Source organism: Pelobates fuscus, chromosome 1 (assembly GCF_036172605.1).
Source record: "Pelobates fuscus isolate aPelFus1 chromosome 1, aPelFus1.pri, whole genome shotgun sequence".
NCBI lineage: Eukaryota > Metazoa > Chordata > Amphibia > Anura > Pelobatidae > Pelobates > Pelobates fuscus.
This window is the reverse complement of record NC_086317.1, coordinates 432,679,208-432,705,789: the sequence shown is the minus strand read 5'-3', so window position 1 is coordinate 432,705,789 and position 26,582 is coordinate 432,679,208. Positions and strand designations below refer to the sequence as shown.

The window sequence follows — 26,582 nt, the reverse complement described above, 5'->3', positions numbered from 1 at the left end:
CATCCATAACCGCTTTGCCTGCTCACAAGGATAGTAGGGCTCCTATCCTCCATCCAGGGGATATTTCCAGGCCCCCTCCACTACTGAGCCATGCAGCGACTCAAGGCATGCTTCCTATGCTAGAACCTGACGTACAACCAACCGGTTCTGATGTCGGACAAGGTACGGACAGAACTCCAATAGTGGCTGAATTACATGTAAGCCTGGAATGGTCTAGCCATTTTCAGAAGCTAACTGGACTTTGAGTTAGAATGAGATACATTGTTGGATCGGCTTCGTGGCTGCGGATGGCAAAGTCTCCACGGAAGGTCGTCTGGACCTCCGAGGAACTTTCCATGCACATCAACTGCCTGGAACTGCTAGCAGGCTCATTTGCGCTCCGCGGTCTCACAAAAGGGAAGTCCAATGGCTGCATCCTTCTTCGGATGGACAATGTGTCAGCAGTGCAATATATCAGTCGCCTCGGGGGCATGCGCTCACAAGAGCTATTTCAACTCACGAAGGAGATCTGCAGTTACTGTCTACCCTGCAACATAGCCCTGATAGCGGTACACCTGCCGGGAGAATCGAACCTCACTGCAGATTGGTTTTCATGCCACAGGAGGGACTACAGTGACTAGTAGCTGGACCCACGGATATTTGCATCACTGAACAACTGGAGGAACCCATTCTCCCTCGACTTATTCGCCTCTCGCAAAAATCGCCAAATACAGGACTTCTTTAGCTGGTTACCGGACCCAGGAAGCATTGCGGTGGATACCTTTTTGCAGACTCGGCGGAACCTCGGAGCCTACACATTCCCACCATTAGCAATGATTTCAAGAGTTCTAAACCGGGTCCGCCTCCAGTAGGAGACACTGACGATCCTGACTCCCCTGTGGCAGAGCCAACCGTGGTTTCCATAACTTCTGAAATTTTCGTCCAAGGACCCCCTCCTTTCGCCTTCTGACCCAACGATACTTAGTAATCCAATGGGACATCTGCATCCACTCCTCATGGAAGGCCACCTCCCTCTGGTGGCCTGAATGCTGGAGACCTATTGCAGGATGCTAAGGACCTTTTATGGGACTCCTGGGCACTGGGAACAAGTAAATGCTACCTCTCTGCCTGGAAATCTTCGTCCGATTGGTGTATGGAACGGGACTTCCATCCTTTACTGCCCCTGTTCCTGCGATACAATACTTATCGCTCGATTAACGTGGTACAGCCGTCCATTTCAGTGGCTCATGTTCCACTACAAGGGTCTCCTGTGGGTCAGGACCCTCTTGTTTGTCGTCTTCTGCGCGGCATGTGCTTACATCAACCTCCAGGACCTAAGTATGCTCGATTGTGGGACGTCGTTCTCCGATTTTTTTTTTCTTCTCTGTTTGGTCTCCTTTCGATGGGTCTCGAACGTTCAGGCTTTTGATGCAGATGCTTTTGTGTTCTGCTCGGAAGGGATTACCTTTCAGGTTTCATGTTGTACCAAGTCAAATTTTTCCTCTGTTTTTTTACCCCTTTTTTAATTTGGACCCTCAACTCTATGTGGTTTCGGCCCTTTGCTCTTATGTGGTGGCTTCTTTGTTGTCTTCTTCTTGCCAACTTCTTGTTTCCTGCATTCGGCCTTATGGCCCAGTTTGGGTCACGACCTTGGCCAGATGGATTAGTTGGCTATTATCTCTGGCAGGGATAGATCCGGCTTTTGGGGCGCACTCGGTGTGCGGAGCAGCGGCATCCTAGGCTTTGGTGGCGGGCGCATCGCTTCTGGAAATCCTACGTGCTGCAGATTGGTCACACAAATCTACGTTCCGGACATTCTGTTTACAACCTCCTTCTAACCATTTTTTCTCTTCTATCTCAGCATTAAAATTGCAAAATATGAAGCCTCCTGTCATGTGGTAAAATAGAAGATTATGTTAGTTTTAGTGTACTAATAATCTCCATTTTATCAATGAGAGGAGGCAAATATTTCCCACCCCCACCCCCTTGTATCTGCTAGTTTCTTTATCTGTATCCCTCCCTGTATGGTTTATTCTGTATATGCCTTGTAGCGTTAAGTGTATACTACGATTCATTTGTTCTGCTTCACTCTTCCGTTTGGGATTTGATGTGTATTGGGTGGGGCAGTTAGTTATGTTAAGAGGAGAACCAAAACTCTGTACTTAACTTGTGATGGAGCAGCAAAGAAAGAGGAATGGCTTCAGTTATACATATTTCTTATATCCATTGCTTGTATTTTATTGGTTCTCAATTTTCTTTTTACGTGTCTTTGCTGCTATATGGAGTTAGTAAAGAAAGATTAAGCAAAATATGAAGCCTCCTGTCATGTGGTAAAATCAGTTCTCCCAAGGAAGCAAGAATTTAGAAGAGAGAATAGCTTGTACTTGTAAAGTAACACAGCCAGCTAGAAATCTATTCTACACTGGATTTACTTGTGATCACTTAATTTGTACGTATCTTAGTATGAAAAAAGGTTGTGTGTTAATAACCAGGTGCATGGTGGGTAATTTAGACAAATGCACCAATATGTTTTGTGATGCAGGTCACAATTCTTTTTTTGTTGATCTGTTTTTTTCTGTAATTCTTACCAGAACAGTTGTGGTGTGGGGAAAGCTAGTAAATCAATCGCATCTGTCAGTTTGAGATATAAAACCAAACACACCATCAACTAACTCTGCTACTGCTTTGATTTATGTTGTGATTTATGTTGTGATTTAGTTTTTAAAGGCACATATTTCCTGGAAGACCTACATATGGTCTCTTTATTTGATGCATAGTCATCCTAGGAAACGGATGTGCTGTCATTTTGATGAGACAGTCAGACAGATACATTTAAACATTGCTGCACAATTCAATGATAGTCACACACCTTCACTGAGGAATAGGGTAGACAGGCAGACAGACAGATTAGATAGATGACACTGACATATTTTCTGTGCCATTCTGAATGACCTTCTCACATTTGCAGAATTCTAAACTCAGGAATACTCATGCACAGAACCCAAATTACACTGCTCCAATTACAAGAAATCAGTAAAGCCAACAACTGATAACAGCGTTTTTAAAATACAACATATAGATTAGGCTGTGTGCTCTATTAAAGTAAGTCAAGTATTTATGATGTAACATAAAATGTGATGGTTTGATTAGTAGTTTGAATTAAGATACAAAGACATTTTATAATTTAATTCATGAATTCTTCCATTTTCACTTCATTAACCTTTCACATAAATTGGGCTGAAATGAAAGAAAAGGGAAAAAAATCTAATACTTCTACTTTTTATTATTATCATTCAACATTTCTAGAATAGATGTGTTAAAATATACAATAATACAGTTAAAGGAAAACGGGTGTACAGTAAATTGTGTAATATAGAAAGGTAAATTAACAGTTACAGTAACAATACAGATATATCCAAACGTCCCGCATTCCTGACTTCAAATATGTGGAAAAGAAATGCAATACAAATAAAACTTAAATATAATATGATCAGGGAGACCGCTAGCTCTGAAGTTTATTAAACAAGGCTGTAGGGGAAATGATGATGCTTGGGGGGGGGGCACACAAGGGCAAGAATACACAACTATTTCATGGTAATTGCAAATTGTACAGTATATTACATGTTTACATAATCCCTCTGTACAGTTCATCATTTCAAAGCTAACTGCTTGCAAATTTATTTTTTTGGGTCATGAGTGTTGGGAGCAGTTAGAGTTTTTACTTACTCAGCTATTTTAAACAACCATTAATCTATCCTTTTCAGGAGATAACAATGGATGGGCAAATATTTTTGATGAGCTTCATGGAAAAGCTAGTGAAGTGATCGAACCACAAGAATGTGGTAAGTACTAAAGCAAAAATGTATTGTTTTTGATACCTTTGTTTACAAACCGGCTTAGAGTGCGTTTTTTGCTTAAGTGTCAATTAAGGGTGTTTGAAACTAACTGCTATATTTCCAAGAAACAAGTTTGGGTCTCACAGTCACCTTAGTATTTGCCACAATTCGTTCACTTTCTCTTTGATTAAATCTTTATGCTTTCATTAGTTGCCGAAGTTTTAGAAAATGTGAGAATAAGTTATATTTAATTGTATTACGTCAGAATACATGTGGTGCTTTGCAAAATTATTCATCCCTTGGACATGTCCATATTTTGTAGTGTTACAACCTGAAATTAAGGTGAATTGTATTGGATCTTTATTGATGTGACACCAATACTTAGTGAGCATTTGTCCTAGTCTCATGTGTTAAACTGAACCAGGTTTTCTTCTTAAATTGGCTCCAACCATCTTGCCCTCAATCCCGACCAATGTCTCAATGCCTGCCAGTGAGAAGCATCTACATAATAATTATGCTACCACTAGATTTGGTAAATGCAATTTGGACAGATTTAGGCTGATCAGGTGTTTGGCAAAATACCAAAATTCCAAGTCGAAATATATCCAAAATGTGAATTAACTATGGTGCCAAAATAAGAGATGATTTATGGGAAGAATACATGATTGATGGCTAGGGAACTGTCACTAAGATTTTATTTACAGATCAAGTGATTAGTTAAAAAAATAAATATTATATTATGTATATATTTTGCAGTACACTAAGAGCATACTGCCATTTGGTTCACCTTTTCAAATAAGAAAAGTTAACCAATAGAGAGGAAAAACAGATGCAAGAGTAGAATTACAATTATAATTTTTTGAGTTTTGAGTTTCATATCCCCTCTTTTGAATGTCTTACCCCTTTTGCCCCTTTAGTGTATTTTATTCCTGTAGCAGAGCTCCCTGTATCCTGGCTGGGTACCTCTGCCAGGGATCGCTTCCTGAACCAGGGAAAAACCTCAGCGCTTCTGCCCCAGTTGCTGTGGCTTGGCTGGGGTCCACCTGGAGCCTCTCCTTCCTTGAACTAGCTCTATTTACTCCCAGGGACTGGACGACACAGTCCTGGGTGCTGCAGTCCTTACAAGGACTTTCCTGCCAAATCCTCCACGAGCTGGAACAAGGTGCTGAGCAGTGATTAGCCCTTTCTGCTCCCAGTAACTAGATGACACATCGTTCTGGGAGTACAACTGATTTTAATGAGCCAAACTCAGCCTTTTATGCACAGACCCAAGCAGGGGGTCTCCATTGTATTCAGCACAAGCCCCTCACAGGATCTCTGGGCCTGGGAGATAATTGCATGAAATACATGTAAGCTAATTATCTCCCAGGAACAGAGAGCCAAACACAAAAATATAAAAACATAAAACTACCCAAAACATAATAAAAAACATAAAATAACCCTACATATAATACATTCCCAAATAGCCCTGATCTGGGAGCCCAAGTTCTCCAAATAGCGCTCAAATCCATGCATTGTAGGGGAAATGCCACTGTGTTAAATTTCTGACTGGCCACACACATGGTCCTATGCCCAAAATAGTTCCAGGGTGTTTGGTGCTTTTGCCAGTCAACTTTCGTGAGCTCCTGAGGCCGCAATACAGGGTGTACCACCTGACTCTTAGATAGGGTTTGTTCCTCTTAGTCTCAGGCTTCTACCCTCCAAAAAGCACTCTCCTGGTGGAATTCAACACCGCAAACCAAGTTGTCCGGGAACCGCACGGTCACCTCATGCCGAAAACAGTTCCATAACATTTGCGGGCAAGTCCCACTGAGGTTACCGGGAACCCACAAAGTCCTCATGCCGAAATTAGTTCCATAGCGGTCGCGGATAAGTACCGCTGAGGACTATTCATGAGTTTGGTTTATGCGAACGGTCAACATAGAGCTAGAGTTTGGTTTCATTCGCATGAAGGGAAAGTGCCGAACCAAGGGCACCCAAGGAAAGCTACCCATGACAGGGTAACTCCCAAATGGTGTCCCAGACCTGGACCCTAGTCGGTGGGAAGGATACTGGCTTTCGCACTCCTCCAGGAGTCCGTGGCAAACGTACGTGGAATGGAGCGTTTGTCACTATTCACCCTTACAATTCCCCTTGTGTGTATCTTCTTTCCCCCAGCCATTTTGTGTATTGCTTTCTTACCCTAGCCACTATCTTTGTCTCGTTCTCCCCCAAGATCTTTTATTTGTCTCCTTCCCCACCACAGCCCCTTTATGTCAATTTTGTGTGTACCTTCCCTCCAGGTCTCTTTGTGTGTCATTCCTCCCAAGCCATATAGACATTGATATGTATTTAAAAATACATACATGTACAAAGACGTAAACATATAGACACACAACCATACAGGCACACAGACATATTTTTTCTGGCACACAGTCACAAAGATATACAGACACACAGTCATAAAATGCACACACTCAAACACAGATATAGTCATACAGAGACATAGACACAGTCATGCAGAGACATAAAGACACAGACCTACATTTATACATAGACGTAAACGCAGTCACACAGAGACAAAGACGGAGGCATGCAGAGACATACGGCCACAGTCACACAGAAACATACAGCCACAGTCATACAGAGACATACAGACACAGTCACACAGAGATATACAGAAACAGTCACACAGAGACACACAGTCACACAGAGGCATACAGACACACAGATACATACAGACAGTATGTAGTGTAGTCACGTTCTTCCGTGTGTGTAGTGCACCAAATGTCGTATAGCTGATGGGTAGCTAAAAGTTTTAAGAGGGTGGTACATTGTCTTCTCAGTGGCCGAAGACTTGGACTGTTACGTGGGAGTGTGGTGTCAAGAAGGGGGTCTAAAATATGATTAAAATCTCCACAGAGGAGTATGATGCCTTGCTGAAGCAAGGTGGTTTTCCCTAAAATGGTTTGGATAAACTTTCGTTGATCTGTGTTTGGTGCATAGATATTGATTATCATATATGTGAAATTGTTGAAATTCCCTACCAACACAATATATCTACCATTGTCGTCTGTTTCCTACGTGATCAAATCAAATGCTACGCATTGACTAATTAATATCGAAACCCCATTGGTTTTGTTCGGGGAGGTGGAATGGAATTGGTGGGGTATAGTGAGGACATTATCTGTGGGTGTGCATTAGCTTTGAAATGTGTATTTTGCAAGCAGACTACGTCTGCAGCATGCTGTTTGAGGTCTCTTCCTAAGTGGTGCCTTTGCACCGGGATGTTCAATCCTCTGACGTTATGACTGTATATTTTCAAGGGGGGTCAAAGGGTAGTGATTGGCATGGATTCAAATTAGATAAAGTATTAAATAGAGACTTCGCCTTTCCCAGCAATATCAAGCCAGGCGACTCCTCCGTAAGAGCCCGTCTCCTTGGTGTTGGGTCCAAAGGGGGGGTTGTGTAATCTCATTTCACTGGTACGTGTGTTATTGTCTGGCAGTTATTGTAATGCAGCAGGTATTAAGATGTCGCCTGCTGTCATTTTAATTTTTTTAGTTTCTCTGCATAACTTGAAATCCCTTCAAACAGCCGATACCACTTTTTAACTGTACTTGGACATATCTTAAACCTGAACATGCACACATTTTGCCTTTAGTGAAATACATACACTAAAATATTTCAGACGTACAAGGGAGAGGGTTGATGCCAATGCTCAAATGCATTTCTCCTATACAAAAAAATGTATGTAAGCAGCTGACAGCAACCAATATACTGATATACAATCAGACAAGACAGGTGAAGCAGTGGATGTCTCAATGTGACATTGTGATGGAATAGAATGTAGGATTTATTCATTCAGACAGCTTATACGTGGCTTCTGTTACACAACAGCATTAAATCTGAACAAAAAGAAAGCAGTTTATTTCTTCTTTAATATTTGATGATTTTTATGAGACTTTGCTGTCAATTTAAGCAACAGGTCCAACTTGCAATTTAACAGATAGTGTTGTAATTGGGAAGTAAACCTGTTAGAACTTGAAAAGTGAAGAAAGGAACATTGATAAAAAAATACAAAGTATACTCAAAAATCCAATTAATTTATAATTCGATTAAAATCATCTGTATTTCGTGAAGAATCATTATTTAAGTAGTTTTATATACACATAGACAGGGAGAGAGAGACAGAGATAGACAGACAGACAGATATATTTCCTGTATGATTGTATGTGAATGTTTCAGAAGCCCTGTCCAATAAAATTTTTTAGGGTAAAATAACTTCGTAATTTATCATATTTAACCCCTTAACCCCTTAAAGGACCACTCTAGTGCCAGGAAAACATACTCGTTTTCCTGGCACTAGAGTGCCCTGAGGGTGCCCCCACCCTCAGGGATCCCCTCCCGCCAGACTCTGGAAAGGGGAAAGTGTTTAAAACTTACCTTTTTCCAGCGGTGGGCGGAGAGCTCTCCTCCTCCGATCCTCCTCTTCTCCTCCCCGTCGGCTGAATGCGCACGCGCGGCAAGAGCTGCGCGCGCATTCAGCCGGTCACATAGGAAAGCATTCATAATGCTTTCCTATGTACGCTTGCGTGCTCTCACTGTGATTTTCACAGTGAGAATCACGCAAGCGCATCTAGCGGCTGTCAATGAGACAGCCACTAGAGGAAATAGGGGAAGGCTTAACCCATTCACAAACATAGCAGTTTCTCTGAAACTGCTATGTTTATGAAAAAATGGGTTAACCCTAGAAGGACCTGGCACCCAGACCACTTCATTAAGCTGAAGTGGTCTGGGTGCCTAGAGTGGTCCTTTAACCCCTTAAGGACACATGACATGTGTGACATGTCATGATTCCCTTTTATTCCAGAAGTTTGGTCCTTAAGGGGTTAAGGACACATGACATGTGTGACATGTTATGATTCCCTTTTAATCCAGAAGTTTGGTCCTTAAGGGGTTAAGGACACATGACGGAAATATTCCGTCATGATTCCCTTTTATTCCAGAAGTTGTGTCCTTAAGGGGTTAAAGGCTCCAATTGTCCCTCTCTTGGGGTGCAGCACCCTCTAATTCATTTAACCCCTCATATGTTCTGTGCAGGGAGAGGAGAACGTACCCTTCCAATGTCTAATGTGACATCAGCAGGACACCACTAGTAATATTTCATTTTCCACTCTTCTTTCGTTGGGTTATGGGAACAGAAGCAAACACCCTAAGTCCTGTTAAAGGTGCATACCTATGTACTCTAAAACAAATCTCTTAAAGTTGTATCTAATCAATAAAATTTAAATAAATATAGAAACAGGGGAAAAAACGAAATGCTCATTTTATAGAAGAAACTCATAATATAGAGAGCTGATCTGAGCTCTGGGTAGTAAAAAATACCATTTATTTATATATAGAAATTAACTTCAAAACTTCAGGCAGCAACCAGGACCCACAAGACCATTACATAGCTATGTACATGGCATAGTACAAAACAACAGCTCAGTACACATTGTATACAATGCCACTATCTACATCAAAGTGACAGTGTGTTTGTAATGACAATCTAATAATAGATTATGATATTTACGGGAATGTAAGTTTACTACATATAGTAGTAAACAAAATAGAAATACCCAAACAAACTTTCATTGGGCCTTTCAAAGTAAGTCTGAGTATCATGTCATTGGGTCCTACGTGTAATGTGTCAAAGCTGAAGGAGCTTTAATCTGAGGATAAGGAGAGATATGGGGATTTTATATCTAACTGGCTTAATTAAAAAATATAATAAATATAATACAAATAAAAAACCTTTTTGGTGAGATCCAATTACTGAGATAGTCGCTTTTATTGGGAGATCCCGATCCCTACTCATAGTATAATTGTTGATGCAACAATATCATTAAGAACTTGTGATTGGCCATACACTAGAATCTTCTTTGATTTTCATGTTTTCCCTCACATTCAGAATAGTACAAGATAATATCTGCACAGTGAGGATTCAATACATTGATAGGCCCACAGACACGTAACTCATTGAGCTTATAGTGCTTGAAAGAATGTTGAGTTGATGATGCTTTCTATTACTATATGCAAAACTTCACACCCTTGTCATGTATTGTCATACTCAATTCACACAGTCAATTCCTCCCAGCTGGAGACACTGAGCTGCACAGAAGGAAGAAAGCAGGAATAAGCAGAGAAGAGGGACCATGAACTGAGAGATCTAGACCCTGAGTCCCAACAGCCCCAGCCAGCAGAAGCCACCTGTAGTGGATCCCCCTGGAATCCCCCCACCCTTCTATGCAGAACAGTAATATAAAACAGTCCTATGGAAATGAGAAATATTGAGCGATATGGTACTATGTAAATTTTGTATAGAGTATGTGTGTGCATGTCTGTGCATGTAGGGGTGTATTTGTATGTAGTATTGCCATTGGAATGCAGTGGTGTACTTGTTGAGTGTAGTGTTTGTGTTTGAATGCACGGGTGTGTTTGTACATAGTGTTGGCTTTTAACTTCAGGTGTTTTTTGTGTGTAGTATTGGTGTTTGCTTAGAATTCTAACGTTTTAATACAGGGGTGTGTTTGTATATAATGTTTGTGTGCATTGATGTGTTTGGCTTTTAAAGTGGATGCACATTTATGTCTAGTAATGATGTTTGAGTGAAGAGAAGTGTTTGTATTTCATTTGGGAGTTTGAATGCAGGCGTGTGTTTCTCTGTAATGTTTGTATTTGATTGAAGGGCTGTGTTTGCATGTTGTGTCTGTGTTTGATAGCTGTGATGTATGCACATACAATACCACATAAATACTTACACAAATATACATACACATTAACAGACAGATACACAAACACATTGACACATACACACATAGATAGACACACAGATACACATACCTACACATGCACACACACCGTGGGACATATACACATTGATACACAAGATACACACACTTTGACACATACACACACCTTAATATACAAAAGAACACTGACACATGGAAACACACACACTAGCATATACACATACCTTGACACACAGGTACACTGTGGGGATATTTATGGGATGATAATAGTAAACAGTTGAGAATTGCCCACTATTTTAACTCTCTAGATCTCAAAGATCGTTATCATGTATCAGACCCTCCCACCTCCTGGACAGCATCCATTTTAGATTCATTCGGAAGCTGCATTCTTTTTTTTTTTTTTTTTTTTTAGACAGAAGTGTGTTATATTTGAGCATGGTAGGCTGAACGTGTGTATATCATGGCTAGTTACACTGAGGGTATGAGTATATAGCAGTTCATTGTTGTGAAAGATGGCTGTCATGTTTAGGGTGTAGCTTGCACGTTATCACCTGTGTACTTATATCAGCAGCTCCACCACTAGTTATAAATCAAGTGTGAGTCGCCCCATTAGATGAGACTAGTAAATAACATAATACATCAACGGTTAAGGTAAAGGCATGTAAGGAACTACGACAATAAACTCTTTAGGAGGTGAAATAATGACATGTTTAAACGCTTGCTACTTTACGATTATGTAATGTGAGGAGAGCAGTTCATGTGATCAAAGACATGGTGTGGAGGATTGGCTATAGTGGGACATGCTTGGCAGCCTGCTTTTTTTTTTCTCCTGTGTAATCTAATTGCAGTTGCCTGCCTGCCAGCGTGTGTGTCAGGCTCACAGCGTATACTGTCCCCACTTGCCCAGGGCCACCACTCATATCTGGTGTCACAATAGCTTTCATTTAAAAAACAACAACACTTTTTTGACTGTAATCTAATAGCAGTCAGTTTCCTTCACACGTGTGCATTTCATGGCCTGCCAGGGCACAGTGTCACACCAGTGCAACTCATATCTGGTGTAACAGTAGTGTACATTAAAAAAAACCCTAGAAATTTGACTGTGAAATAATAGCAGTCAGTTTCCTTCACACGTGTACATTTCAGGGCCTGCCAGGGCACAGTGTCACACCAGTGCAACTCATATCTGGTGTAACAGTAGTGTACATTGAAAAAAAAACTCGAAATTTGACTGTGAAATAATAGCAGTCAGTTTCCTTCACGCGTGTGCGTTTCAGGGCCTGCCAGGGCACAGTGTCACACCAGTGCAACTCATATCTGGTGTAACAGTAGTGTACATTTTAAAAAAAATAACATTTTGACTGTAATAGATTGAATAGCAGTTAGTTGTCTGCAAGCGTGTGTGTCAGGCCTACAGCGTCTACTCTGCCAACTTCTGCCAGTGCACAGTGACACACATATCTGTTGTCACAGTAGCTTGCACACATAGTACCACTAATCGAAAAAAAAAAATGACAGGTAGAGGCAGGCCACCCCGCAGGGGCCGTCGGGGTCGTGGTGCTGTGATTCCCTTTGGCCCTAGAATAATGCGCAGTGTTCAGAGTCCACGTACCCTGAACTCGAAAAGTTCTGAGGACATAGTTGACTGGCTAACACAGGACACCCAATCTTCTACAGCTTCCGCTCGGAACCTTGACGCACCATCCTCCTCCAGCTTAGCTTTGGGCACCTCTCAAGTTACCACTCGCCCGCCAGCCGCCACCACCAACACTAGCACCACAGCCGCTTCACTTGATCTGTCAGAGGAGTTATTTACACAGTTGGAAGAAATGAGTGATGCGCAACCATTATTGCCAGAGAATGTAGATAACAGGGATATGAATCAGTCAGGCAGCATTACACACATGGACGTACGGTGTGATGATGATGATGTTGTACCCACTGCTGCTTCCTTTGCTGAGTTGTCAGATACAAGTGAAGCGGTTGATGATGACGATGCGTCCGTGGGTGTCACGTGGGTGCCCGCTAGAAGAGAAGAAGAACAGGGGGAAAGTTCAGATGGGGAGATAGAGAGGAGGAGGAGACGAGTTGGAAGCAGGGGGAGGTCGTCGCAAGGAGCTAGTGGCACAGTCAGACAGCATGCATCGGCACCTGGGGTCAGCCAGATACCACGCCAATCAACGCATTCTGTTGCCACCACCAGAATGCCGTCATTGCAGAGCTCAGCAGTGTGGCATTTTTTTAGTGTGTCTGCCTCTGACAACAGCGATGCCATTTGCAACCTGTGCCAAAAGAAACTGAGTCGTGGGAAGTCCAACACCCACCTAGGTACAATTGCTTTGCGAAGGCACATGATCGCACATCACAAACACCTATGGGATCAACACATGAGTACAAGCAGCACACAAACTCAAAGCCGCCATCCTCCTCCTGATCCAGCATCTTCAGCCACGTCAACCACTGCTGTCCTCCTTGCCCCCTCTCAACCATCCGCCACTCCGTCTCTCGCCTTGAGCAGTTCCTGCTCATCTGCCCACAGTCAGGTGTCTGTCAAGGACATGTTTGAGCATAAGAATCCAATGTCACAAAGTCACCCCCTTGCCCGGCATCTGACAGCTGGTTTGTCTGAACTCTTAGCCCGCCAGCTTTTACCATACAAGCTGGTGGAGTCTGAGGCGTTCCAAAAATGTGTAGCTATTGTGAGTGGAAGGTACCCGGACGAAATTTCTTTGCACAAAAGGCAATCCCCAACCTGTACTCGATTGTGCAAAAGGAAGTAATGGCATGTCTGGCACACAGTGTTGGGGCAAGGGTCCATCTGACCACTGATACCTGGTCTGCAAAGCATGTTCAGGGCAGGTATATCACCTACACTGCACATTGGGTAAACCTGCTGACGGCTTCCAAGCATGGAATGCATGGCTCTGCAGAGGAGTTGGTGACACCGCCACGACTTGCAGGCAGGCCTGCTGCCACCTCCTCTACTCCTCCTACTCCATCCTCTTCTATAACCTCCTCGGCTGAGTCCTCTTCTGCTGCTGCGTCTTGCTCCACATCAACGGCACCCCCCAGCTCCCCAGGTACTATTCCACATCCTGGATACGGCAGTGTCACGCCGGCTTGGGGTTGACTTGCCTAAAAGCAGAGAGTCACACCGGACCAGCACTCCTGTTTGCCCTGAATGCACAGGTGGATCAGTGGCTGACTCCGCACCAACTGGAGATCGGCAAAGTGGTTTGTGATAACGGAAGAAATTTGTTGGCGGCATTGAATTTCGGCAAGTTGACACATGTGCCGTGCATGGCACATGTGTGTAATCTGATCGTACAACGCTTTGTGCATAAGTACCCAGGCTTACAGGACGTCCTGAAGCAGGCCAGGAAGGTGTGTGGCCATTTCAGGCGTTCCTACACGGCCATAGCGCACTTTTCAGATATCCAGCGGCGAAACAACATGCCAGTAAGGGTGATGTCACAGCACAACGGGAATCTAACAGGGGAAGAGGTGAAAGTAATCCTCCTCCCCCCACGACCACGCCGGCAAGGACAGGACGCTTTACAGACGTGTTGTTGATGGAGCACATGCAGAGCTCACAGCCCTTCGGGGTCCACCCTCAGAGAACGACTCGACCGACAGGTAGCAGACTACCTCGCCTTAACTGCAGATATCGACACTCTGAGGAGCGATGAACCCCTTGACTACTGGGTGTGCAGGCTTGACCTGTGGCCTGAGCTATCCCAATTTGCGATAGAACTTCTGGCCTGCCCCGCTTCAAGTGTCCTGTCAGAAAGGACCTTCAGTGCAGCAGGAGGTATTGTCACTGAGAAGAGAAGTCGCCTAGGTCAAAAAAGTCTAGATTACCTCACCTTTATTAAGATGAATGAGTGATGGATCCCGAAGGCACTGACAGTGGGCGATACATTCGACTAAAAGAGGCCTGTAACAGGGTTTAAACGTAACAGGGATTAAACGTAACTGATAAGATTAGTACTACTTAACACACCACTCCTATCTGGTGGCACATTAGATTGCACGCGCAGTGCCCCAAATTTGAAGTAGGAGGACCGACTAAGCATCTTTTTCCATCTCCCGGTTCCTAAAACCGATGCCATATACACGTCCCCTGATAGGGGATGTAACAGGGATTAAACTGATAGGAATAGTACTACTTAACACACCTTATAATAACGCAGAGAGAGGCAACGCAGAGAGAGGAGTCTGAAGAAGAGGAGTCAGAGGAGGTAGGTGGCTTTGAGGAGGTGGAAGACCAAAACACAGCAGGCGTCCCAGGGGGCTTGTTGTCACCTTTCGGGGACCCTTCGTGTTGTACGTGGCTGGGTGGAGGAAGAGACCTTTAATGACATCAGTGAGGACAAGGAACGGGACATGGCTAGCTTGGTATCCAACCTTGTGCAAATGGAGAGTTTGCGGTTGTGCAAATGGACTGTTTGCGGTTGTTTGCGGTGCATTAAACGGGGAGATTGGTCTGTCACTGTGAAGCGGGCATAACCCTTACACTACCTGATCGATACATCATATCTGATGTTTTAAAGCACGTTATTCCAAACAATTTAGGAATGTTAGGTGATTTATGCCCTTTATAGATTAAAACCAGACTCTGCATCAACTATGTAATTTTCCATGGGAATTTTGCCATGGATCCCCCTCCGGCATGCCACAGTCCAGGTGTTAGTCCCCTTGAAACACCTTTTCCATCACTATTGTGGCCAGAAAGAGTCCCCTATTAAAGTCTATGGCGGTTCGCCCGGTTCATCCGTTCGCGAACATTTGCGGAAATTCGCGTTCGCCGTTAGCGAACGGAAAATGTTATGTTCGGGACATCTCTAACGGTATGCTAACATGTGATAAATCACATTAATATATAATTATCCTTAATTCCACCTGCAGAATGGAATGTTTATAACTATATATTCTTTAGTTAACTAAGATTTCAAAATATTGAAATCTGACCGTGATTTATCCAGTCATATATCATGCTATTAGATTTTTTATTAATTTAGATTAGTTAAATAAAACCAGCATATTTACCAGTTAAGTAGATATTCTCATCAGATGAGTAGGTAGTCTCAGGAACTTGAATGGATGTATGATTGGTTGCATTGAATTGTGCAAGTGTTGCTTGAGTGTTAGCCTCAGAGTGAATGTCTGTCATAGGCCTCTCTGCATGTCCGAATCTGGAAGCCCAACTTTCTCTTTCAACTCCGACTGACTCTTCTCTGACTCACTTGCCTAGCTCACTTAGCCTGCGATCCTGACTTAGCCTCTCTCTTCCCTTTGTCCTAACTTTTAAAGGGCCAGACTTTCTGTACGTCATTAGGTGATAAGGCCAATAGGAAACTGAAGGTGTGGTCACCCTGCATATAGCAATTTAGGTATTTGGTCCATAGAGGGCAGTCTCGTCTCACTAAACATTCCTATCCAGGAAAGAGTTAACTTTTCCTGATGGCTATTTTGACGTCATTTGGCTTATCTATATGGCTACCATAACTTAAATTTACTTGTCAGTTCAAAGTTTTTCTTTGGGTTTTCTCCAGACAGTGCATCGACAATTTCTGTTGTAATTTCTAAAATGACAGTTAGAAACTAAATTTGACCCCTAACTTACAATGGGACCTTGTAAAATTTAGAAAGTAAAATTTAATTATTTAATCTTCTCTGTCACTAATGTCTGGGTTTAGAATTATTTCTATTCCATTAACATCTAGGCAGAGCATCCATCCCCCTGTCTCATTTCTTATCACTTGGTTTGTTTATACAAAGCATTCCTTAGCTCAGGCTATGTGGTTAGTGTTACAGAAAGGATAGAAATGTCGTGTCTTTGTTAGCTTGAAGATAGCAAAATGGAGTCTGCTCTGTTCTGAGTGACTCTGGCAATATACACTTTTAATTTCTATCATAGCACAAAATGTCTGCCGATATAAATATCTTGACAACACATACACACACAAACATAAAGATACACACACTGGCACATAGACACACTCAAATACACACTGACAAACAAATACACATACACAGACTGGCATATGCACACACTGACATGCACATTCATGTCATACTTTTTATATTTGCAGCCACCCTCCTGTTATACATTTTGTCTGCAGGAGGGTGTCTCTCTTGGCTGGGGCTGATGTGTGTGGGTCCTGCAGCAGCAGCTCACTCCTTGTTTCTCTCCCCACTGGCAGCACTTTCTTCCTCCCAGCCAGCCAATACTACAGGGGTCTGGTCGTTAAAGGGCCTGGTCGTTAAAGGCTGCATGTGTTTATTTCTGCTTGTTTACTTTGAGGGTATACAACAAGCAGTTTACATTAGCTGCAGATCTGTTGTCTGCAGCCTTTGTAAGCCCCTCCCCTTTTTCCTTTACATCGATTCCCAGTTTGTGCTGTTAGCTGAATATGCCAAGCAAGTGGCTTTCCTATTATTCTCAATAAGCCTGCTGATTCCGTTAGTCCAGTGGAGCTAGCAGTGGAAGTAAACCTCACTGGCTGTCTAATTGACAGCCAGGGAGGTATTTCGGCCAGCAATGAAATCAGTACTATTATAAACGGTCACAAATGTGTCAGACTCCAGGCACATGAAACTCTCCAGCAAGGCTTTATATGTTTTGAGTGTTCCTTTAAACCAGCGGGAAGGTTTGCTCTGATATCTTAACACTACTTTATTAATGTATCTCTTTCTCCATTGTCTAGCAAAAGTAGGTAGCAGGTAAGTGTGAACTGAACTGAAAGTTTCCTTGAATTGTTAGTCCATTTTTCCTGACATTTTTCTCTCTCTGTACTACGAGTTAATAAGTAATTGCAAAACATCGCTTTAGGTTTGTACTCGATGGAAGGTCAGCAGTCTGGAGAAATTGGATTTCTAATCAATATACAATCTCTCATTTTATAGTTATCATCTCCATAAAATGTCATCTTTTATTCACCAATTTTAACAAAATGTTTCCAGTTCCATCTCATTTATATAACTCTTGTACGTTTCCTCTGTAAGGCTGTCAGTTGACCTGATGTATAAGAATATGTACTGCTGTTAACCAAATCGAATATTCAATATCTCACTTCAGTTACAAGAAAAGTAAAATAAGTGGAAAATGAGAAATAGCAGGAAAAGGGAGAGAAAGGGAACAGTATTTCAGACAGTTGTATGAGACCGCAACTATGAGAGTGCTGCTTCTAAGGAGTTTATTGAGTAAAAGAAGTAAATATGGCAGCTTTGACTTGGGGCACCTGTACATGTTGAGGTGGGAAGATCAACCCAAAGAGTATGGTCTAATGTTATATCTCCCAATTGTCCCTATTTAGGAGGAGTAGCCTTTAGTTGGTCCCAAATCCATCTGTCCATCTTTTCTGACCCAGTATTTCGTTTTTTTTCTTGGAATTCCATATTGTTGGTGTGTCTGAGTGTATAACAGAGCTGCACAGCAATAATATTCCCAGTAATGTGTCTAGAAATTACAATAATTGTGTTTAGAAATCTGTCTGTGATTAGATACATTGTTCTTGCTCAAAATTACATTTTCTAAAATGTCTCAGAACAGCCCGAACCTGGCCACACCCACCCTCACACACCTAAAATTAAAGTGTTCCTCATTGTCCATTTGAAATGTTGGGAGCAGGGCTGTCTTTAACGCATGGCAAACGGGGCAGCTGCCCCAGGCCCAGTTACTCCCTGGGGGCCCAAAGCAGCTGCCCCATTTGCCCTCTGCCTTCAATAATTTATTTTAGAATCGACAATCCCAAAAAACATTGTTGCAGGCAGTGTGTCTGCACACTAAGAGGTCCAGTTACTAAGGGGCCTGCAAAATAAGGGGGTGCATCATGTTGTGTATGTACTAATAGCCACCCGGAGGGCATTTGTCAGCCAGGTGTAAACACGGTGTAAATGTTTCATGTGTGTCTGTGGGTGTGTATGTGTCAATATGTCATTTAGTATGTGTGTCTGTGTATGTATGTCAGTATATCTGTCAGAAAATGTGTGTGTGTGTGTGTCAATGTATGTGTATATGTGCATACATCTCAGCATTTAAACACGAACACTACATACATAAATACTCCTGCATTGAAATGTCAAAACTACACACAAACACACCTCTGTGTTAAACACCAAACTTATATATGAACACACCCCTGCATTCAAAAACCAACACTACATAAAAATGCATGCTTGCATTTAAACATCAACACCACATACAAAAAACACCCCTACATTCACACAAACATTGTGTTCAGTGCTAAATACATGCTAGATCCCCATCCTTCAAATCAGTTTTGGAGTTGCACGACACATGAGGGCTTACCTTTTGGCCACCTTTGCACCAATGCGTTGGGGTGGAGGGTGTGATTGCATGCCAAGAAGTGGTGAAGGGGGGAAAGGCCCAGGGGGCCCAAGCAAATACTTGCCCAGTGTACAATCAATATTAAATATGACCCTGGTTGGGAGGTATCTAAAATGCTCATGTTTGTACACAGTGTTCCCTTGTTGTATGTTTTATACACATTTAGGTTTTTAGAGTAGCACCTTGGTATCTAACCCTTTGAGTAAACAACTTACCATCCACACACCATTAGAAGTGATCAAATATAGCATATTTTGAAGGAAAGCTTAATGAAACAGTTTAGGCAATACGTTTTGCAATTAGCATGCTTTTTTCCTATGTTCAAGGACAACTGTCATCAAAAATTCACTTCTTGTTTTTTTTTTTGTTTGTTTTTTTATTCTTTATTTTTGTTGTGGAGAAATCTCCACTGGTTTTAATATTAATATACAGTCATTCAATGCATAATAAAAAGGATTAAACATAACATGAAGTAGTAATATATGTGAGACAATCTTGGTGAGTCGCGTTAACATCTCAGGTGGGGGTAAGATCTTAGCAGTGTATAGGTAAAACAAAAGACAGAGGACATACTAGGCTGTGTCTCACGTTAGCTGTTCCGGTGGGTGTAAAAGGGATAAAATAACGTGGCTCTCTAGCCGCTCATGTGGATTTAGGACCATCACATTGACTTGCCGTACCAATCGCCCGAGGGGGTTGAACGTTCCCCATATGATAGAAACCACTAACCACCTATGAGGGGGTTCTTATTGGTGTAGCGAGCTAGTTGGTCAGGCGAGCTTAGGATGTACTTTACGGGTTTAACTCTCCGACAGGCCATGAAGGCTTGCGACCATCAGGTTAGTATGATAGTTCAGCGGCCCAGGTGAGCTCATAGCGGGCAATACAGGGTGCCTCTTTAGCGAGTCATGAAGGGTCAGAAGTATAATGTCCGCCCTTATAAGTTTAGAAGATAAATGTTTGGTGCCCCATGTTAGTGATTCTTTCGGTTGTTAAAAGTAACGCACGTTGGTAGGGCCCTAGCGGTTCTTGTGAATGTGATGCGTACTTATTGCTAAAACATGTAGGCAACTTTTATAGTATTGAAATAAACATAGTGGTAAAACACTTAACTCTTACATGGTTAAGTCACATAAATACAAATCTAGTCAACAGTGCATGCTGGTATGGCACATGAAGTAGAAGGGTCGCTCTGCAGCCCTGTATTAATTAGGACAGCCGTGGGAGCATCAGTCTAGGGGTCAAATCAGTGTGATGCCCCTCCCCCCCTCTCCCAAAAAAGAGAGGAAAAATAAATAAAATAAATTAAAGTTAGTCTCTTATTACGCAGCGGGGATAGAACAAAAATGAGAGTTAGTCTCTTGTTGCGCTGCCGCGAAAAAACAAAAATTAAAGGTAGTCTCTTGTTGCGCAGCCGGGCGTAAGTCTCATTTGGGCCACTACTCTGGCCTGGTTTTCTTGGCCGCTGTCTCCTTTCAGGGTTACCTGACCTATGGAGGGCGCTGATGTGTTGATCGCCGTTTCGCCATCACTGTGCCAGGGTTTTCTTTCCTCTCGGTGGTGTGAGTGTCGGTTGGTAGCGTCCTGTGCTCCGTGGGCACAGCTGGCGACGGCCGTGGTAATTGGAGCTTCTCCAGGAAAGCCGCTGGATCCTCTGCCGCAGACAGCATCAATACTGCATCTCCGTGTGGTACCACCAGGGTACCCGACGCTCCCCACCTATACCTGACTCCGTGGTCTCTGAGGAGTTTGGTGACCGGCATGAATCTGCGTCTCTCCAGCAGGACAGCGAAAGGTAGGTCGTCGAAAATTCTCACTTGGCAGTTTTCCACTGCTATGAGGGGAGTGTTCCGGGAGCTGGTTAGCATCGCTGTTTTCACTGCCGGGCTCCGGGTGACCGCGATGATATCCCTGGGGGCGTCCACAGGGCTGTTGCGGCATTCCGTATGCGGAACGCAGAGGACATGGGCGGCAGCCCTACCTCTACCCTCACCTCCAGCACAGCGGCCATTTTATTTGCAAACTCTAGCATGGACTCCAGTCCCACCGTCTCGGGCACCCCTCTTATACGTATGTTTTTCTTTCGGTGCCTTGTCTCAATGGTAGTGACGGCTCGGGTGAGTCGCTGGAGCTGCTGGGAGAGATCAGCTATGTGCGCCCGGGTCTCTGTGAGGTTGTTGTCCCTTTCCTCCTCTCTTCTCTCAACTGCTCCCAATCTGGCCATAATGCCGCCCATCTCTCCACGCACCTCGTCTAGGTCCTTCTTCCAGACCTTGCGGAGCTCGAGCAGTCGGAGTCCTCTCTCTGATAGACTTTGCTAGGGGCCCGTGATGCCATTGATCCCTCTTCATCTGGGGACGTCTCTGACTCACTGGATCCTCGAGGCCTGGTAGGCGCCATCTTAGGCTGTGCTGTCTGCTGCGGCCTAGCAAATGTCTTCCGGATGTCTGGGAGTTTAGAAGCCTCCAATATCAGTAATTTGCAATGCTTGCGCCCCATCTCGCTCTTGAGGGGTTCAGTATCACCTCTGTCTCGGTTATAGGGTTTAGCTGTGAGTTTTTCGTGGCTTTTGGGGGGTATTTTCAGTGTGTTTAGCAGGAGCTCCCTGCAAACACGTCTGCTCAGTTGCACGGCTGGCCACGCCCCGTTTTGTTTGTTTTTTTAAGTTAATTATTTTTAATGAAACGTAAAAGAACACTGTAGCGTTAGGAATAGAAAAATGTATTCCTAATGCTCTAGTATGGCACTGTCCCTAATCTTTTTTTTTGAGAAAATGTAACTTTTTATCTGGCTGAGCAGCCATGTTGGGAAAAATTTTACTGTTATCTGACAATTTGCTGCTCAACCTACCTTTCAGGTACACAAAGAGCAATTGCAACGGAAGTCAAGTATAATTACATGTAAAAAAAATTATAAGTAACATTTTGATAACAGATGTTTTTAAAATTAGAATATGGCCCACTGATATTAGAGTACTGTGATATAATGGGGGTAAGAAACTATTTTGCCTGTGTTTTCAAATGAGGGGTTTATAACAATGTTATGACTGCATCTCCATATGTTCTACTTAAAGCGACACTTTCATGGCCGAATCCTGTTTTTTTTTTTTTTAATTCTTTATTTTTGGTGCAAAAGATTTTACAGGCAGGCCCGTGGAGCCACGACAGCAGACACAGGCAGGTTAATGCAGATATGGTCGTGACTTCATACAGTTGCACAATTTTTAAATTATGAAAATGACAGGCTAATAAACATTGCTTATATAACAGGACATGCTAAAGTAAGTAAGCATAGTAATAGTTAAACATAAGTTTGAAGTGTTATAAAAATTTGTGTTGTGCTCTCAAAAAATGCGTATTTAGGGTAGTATATATAGTCAGTCAAGAGTTATGTTTGAATAAGTGGAGAGTGTCTCCGTGATTGAATGGTTGCATAACATGCTAGGTAGATTGGTAATAGCGATCAATCCTAACAACTCTTTTGTAAGTGAAGCATGTAGTTGTAACCTGTACTAATCACCAGTGCTACTGGATTAATCATCAAGAGGAACTAACCGTTAGGATTAGCTAAGTAAGACATAAGTGACTTATTCTTTCCCTGTGGCATAGGAGGTTTCACCTTCTTCGCATAGATATATATAGGTAACAAACATTTACTTAAGCTTGACGGACCCATTATATTATCAGAGTAATAACGTGAAGTAGTGCTAAATTGGCTATGCCATTGTAGTTATGAAAAGAGTAAGCTGTTGTGCCAAGGGCTAACTGAAGTATTATCAACAGTCTAGGCTTTCACTAGTGCAGCTGTGATACCTCTTAAAGCGCCTCCATATTGCTGCTCTCCGCTTATGGTTAAGGGTCATCAGGGCGCAAGGGTATAGCGAGCAGAAAAACAATGGCATAATAAGAAAAAGAACATAAAAGAACACAGAAAAAAAAAGAAACATAAAAACAGGTCACATAAAAGAGGGTCAGTTTTAAATTAGGTTCCCTGGTAACTGTCTGAAAGTGGGGAGGCCAAGACATTATACAGCGGGCCTGTCCCTATCATAGTCACCAGTCAGCCGATTCCCAAGTTCGGAAAAGGCCAGAAGAGTGCTGTTGGGCTGTAAAACGGCTCTGATAGAAGTGGGAGCACGGGCTGCCAAATCACACCACTCCAGTGGCCCAAGTCCTCTGCTAGGGCCCCTGTGCATTTCCCAGCGCTTCGGTCCCGCTTGATTCCGCGAATGATATCCCAGCTGGTAGTATGCTTGGCTTGGGAGCGAGGTTTTTCCCGCCTGTGGCTTGTAGCTTGTTTCCAGGGTCCCTTCCGATTAGGCGTATGGGGCCGGGTACTGTGTGTCCCAGGACGTGGACGGCTTGTGGTTTGGTGGGCTTTCCTTGGATGCGCTGAGCGGGCTGTGGAGAGTTGAGCTTTGCAGGGTTGGAACCTCCTTCCCTGCTCTTTTCTGCGGTCTTAGCTAGTCTGAGTTCAAGCTTCAGCCAGAAGGCTCGAAAGAGCTCGTCTAGCCGTTTTTCAAGCGGCTCCAGTGGGCCTCCAGTAGTTTCTGTGGGTGCTATGTTCGCCATTGTTGCCAGTCTGCTTGTCGTGTGCCTCTTGCCGCCTGTACCCGGCCGGACTGACAGGAAGGTGCACACTCAGTGTGCACCTTCCTATCACTCCGGCCGGCACCGCGGACCGGAGTGCAGCTCGGCCACGCTACAGGTGGGGGTGGGGGGGCAAAAAGAGAAGGGGGGGCAAAAAGAGGAGAGGAGGGGGGGGCAAAAAGAGGAGGGGGGGCAAAAAGGGGAGGGGAGGGGGGGGAAAGAGAAGGGGAGGGGGGGCAAAAAGAGATGGGGAGGGGGGGCAAAAAGAGAAGGGGAGGGGGGGCAAAAAGAGAAGGGGAGGGGGGGAAAAAGAGAAGGGGAGGGGGGCAAAAAGAGAAGGGGAGGGGGGGCAAAAAGAGAAGGGGAGGGGAGGGGAGGGGGGCAAAAAGAGAAGGGGAGGGGAGGGCAAAAAGAGAAGGGGGGCAAAAAGAGGAGGGGAAGGGGGGGCAAAAAGAGAAGGGGAGGGGGGCAAAAAGGGGAGGGGGCAAAAAGGGGAGGGGGCAAAAGAGAGAGGGAGGGGAGGGAGTAAAAAGAAAGGGGGGTAAAAAGAGAGAGGGGGTAAGAAGAGGGGGGTAAGAAGAGGGGGTAAGAAGAGGGGGGTAAGAAGAGAGAGGGGATAAGAAGAGTGGGGGTAAAAAGAAAGGGAGGGGGGTAAAAAGAGAGGGAGGGGGAGTAAGAAGAAAGAGAGGGGGTTCGAAGAGAGGAGGGGGGAGTAAGAAGGGGGTAAGAAGAGGGGGAGGGGGAGTAAGAAGGGGGTAAGAAGAGGGGGAGGGGGGAGTAAGAAGAGAGGGAGGGGGTAAGAAGAGGGGGGAGTAAGAAGAGGGAGGAGTAAGAAGAGGTGGGAGTAAGAAGAGGGGAAGGGGGGAGTAAGAAGAAGGGAAGGGGGAGTAAGAAGAGGGGGAGGGAAGAGTAAGAAGAGGGGAGGGGGGTAAGAAGAGGGGGGAGGGGGGTAAGAAGAGGGGGAGGGCGAGTAAGAAGAGGGGGAGGGGGTAAGAAGAGGGGGGAGTAAGAAGAGGGGGAGGGGGGTAAGAAGAGGGGTAGGGGGAGTAAGAGGAGGGCAATTGCCCCCTCCCCTGTCCGCAGGCACCGTGCGGGCAGCCGGCAGGGGAGGGAGGAAGAGAGGACCCGGGAGCTCAGCCTGCAGCTCCTCTGGGTCCTTCTTGCACGAGCACAGATCGTTGCCGCGGTTACCACGGCAACGTTACGGCTCTGGCAAAAGTAAACTCTAGCCCTGGAGCTACGGGCTAGAGTTCACTCTCAACACTGTAACCACCAGGGATTCCTGGTGGTTGCAGTGGTGAGAGTGAACTCTAGCCCCATAAACACACTACCCCCACACACCATACACATTCACACACTGCCCCCATACACACACACTGCCCCCACACACACCATACACATTTACACACATTGCCTCACACACACACACACATACACTGCCCACCCATACACACACAGGCCCCCATACTAACACTGCCACACACATACACAGCCCCCTCATACACACATTGCCCCACACACCCTACACATTCACACACTACACCCCCTCACACACACACTGAACCTTTCACACACACTGCACCCCTTACACATTGCACCACTGCTCCTATACCCTACAACAGCCTCATATCCCAGCAGACCCCAGGTAAGTTGTCAAACTGTTCTTAAACGGTTTGACTACTTACTCTTTTAGGGGGGGCCCGGCCCTCCTGGCACCATAACGACTACACAGAGCAGTAGTGGTTATTGTGCATGGTTTATTTATTTAAATAATCTCCAAGTGCCCCAGTAGCCAGCAAGCCAGCCAGCCCACAGGCCAATCAGCCATCCCACAGGCCGGCCAGCCAGCCCACAGGCTGGCCAGTAGCCAGCCAGTCAGCCCACAGGCCACCAGTTAGGCTTACAGCCAGCAAGCCCACAGCCTGCCAACCGCAGCCAGCAAGCCCACAGCCTGCCGGCAGTAGCCGGCAAGCCCACAGCCTGCCAGCAAGCCCACAGCCTGCCAGCCGCAGCCAGTAAGCCCATAGCCTTCCAGCAAGCCCACAGACTGCCAGCCAACAACAGTAATTAAGGTAAGAGGAGCCAACTTGGCCTAGGTATCAGCGAGCTATGTTGTGTTGCTATATTGTGAATAGGAACCAGAGTGTTGGAGAGACCCCCCTCCAGGCCCCATTAGACTCCATTGTAGTCTCTAATGGGACCTGGAGGAAATTATTTCTAACACACTCTCTAAAGGACACTGAGATAGCCTCTGCTAGAAAGACCCCCCTTCATGGCCCATTAGCCCTCAATTGTAGTCTCTACTGGGGCCTTGAATGGATTATTGCACTTTTGTTCCTTGTGTCTGAAGATTGTGTAGGGTGTGGCTGGAGGCGGTGCATGGAGGCGGGACATGGGTGGCGCTTGCTGCGGAGTATGGGTGGGGCCTGTAAGGGGGCCCTTGATTTATTTTGCCCGGGGGCCCTGAGGGTTCTCAGTCCGCCCCTGAGTGCACTGATATATATATATATCATTTTCATTCAACCTATCTTACATCCCTTTGAATTGGGACATTTTTTTTTTCTCCTTTTTCATTAATTGGCTGTCTGTTCCAGGCCTCCCAAACATCTTGATTTTGAAGGGACGGTCTCAATTTTGCAATCTATCCCCAACGATAAACAGGTAGCATGGCCATCTAGCTCATGGGCCATCTAGCTAAGCCCTTTGTATAAAAGAGCTTCAATGGCTAGTTATCAGCTTACATCCAGGGCCCTCTCTACCTCTTGTATTTGTCTGTGTATATTGTACGTTCTCCACTAATTGTACAGCGCTGCGGAATCTGTTGGCGCTTTATAAATACCAGTAATAATAATAATAATAATAACAACAACACAGTGAGGGAGTTTAAGCATGCGTGAGATAGGCATTAGGCTATCCTAGCTATAAGATAAAGCCAGGGACTAATGAAAGTATTTAGGAAATTGGGCAGACGAGATGGGTCGAATGGTTCTTATCTGCCGTCACATTCTATGTTTCTATGTTTCCAAACATTGCCACTTTCATTTTAAAA

The 26,582-nt window shown here is 44.3% G+C and overlaps 1 protein-coding gene across 1 annotated transcript in view; it reads left to right on the top strand.

Annotated features, from left to right (window-relative positions):
• RXFP2 (relaxin family peptide receptor 2) overlaps positions 1 to 26,582 on the top strand; it is a 318,798-nt gene that overhangs the window by 194,770 nt on the left and 97,446 nt on the right. The window contains exon 3 of the mRNA XM_063444871.1: positions 3,744 to 3,821. Within this exon, the coding sequence (XP_063300941.1) occupies positions 3,744 to 3,821 (78 nt within the window). The remainder of the gene's footprint in view (positions 1 to 3,743; positions 3,822 to 26,582) is intronic.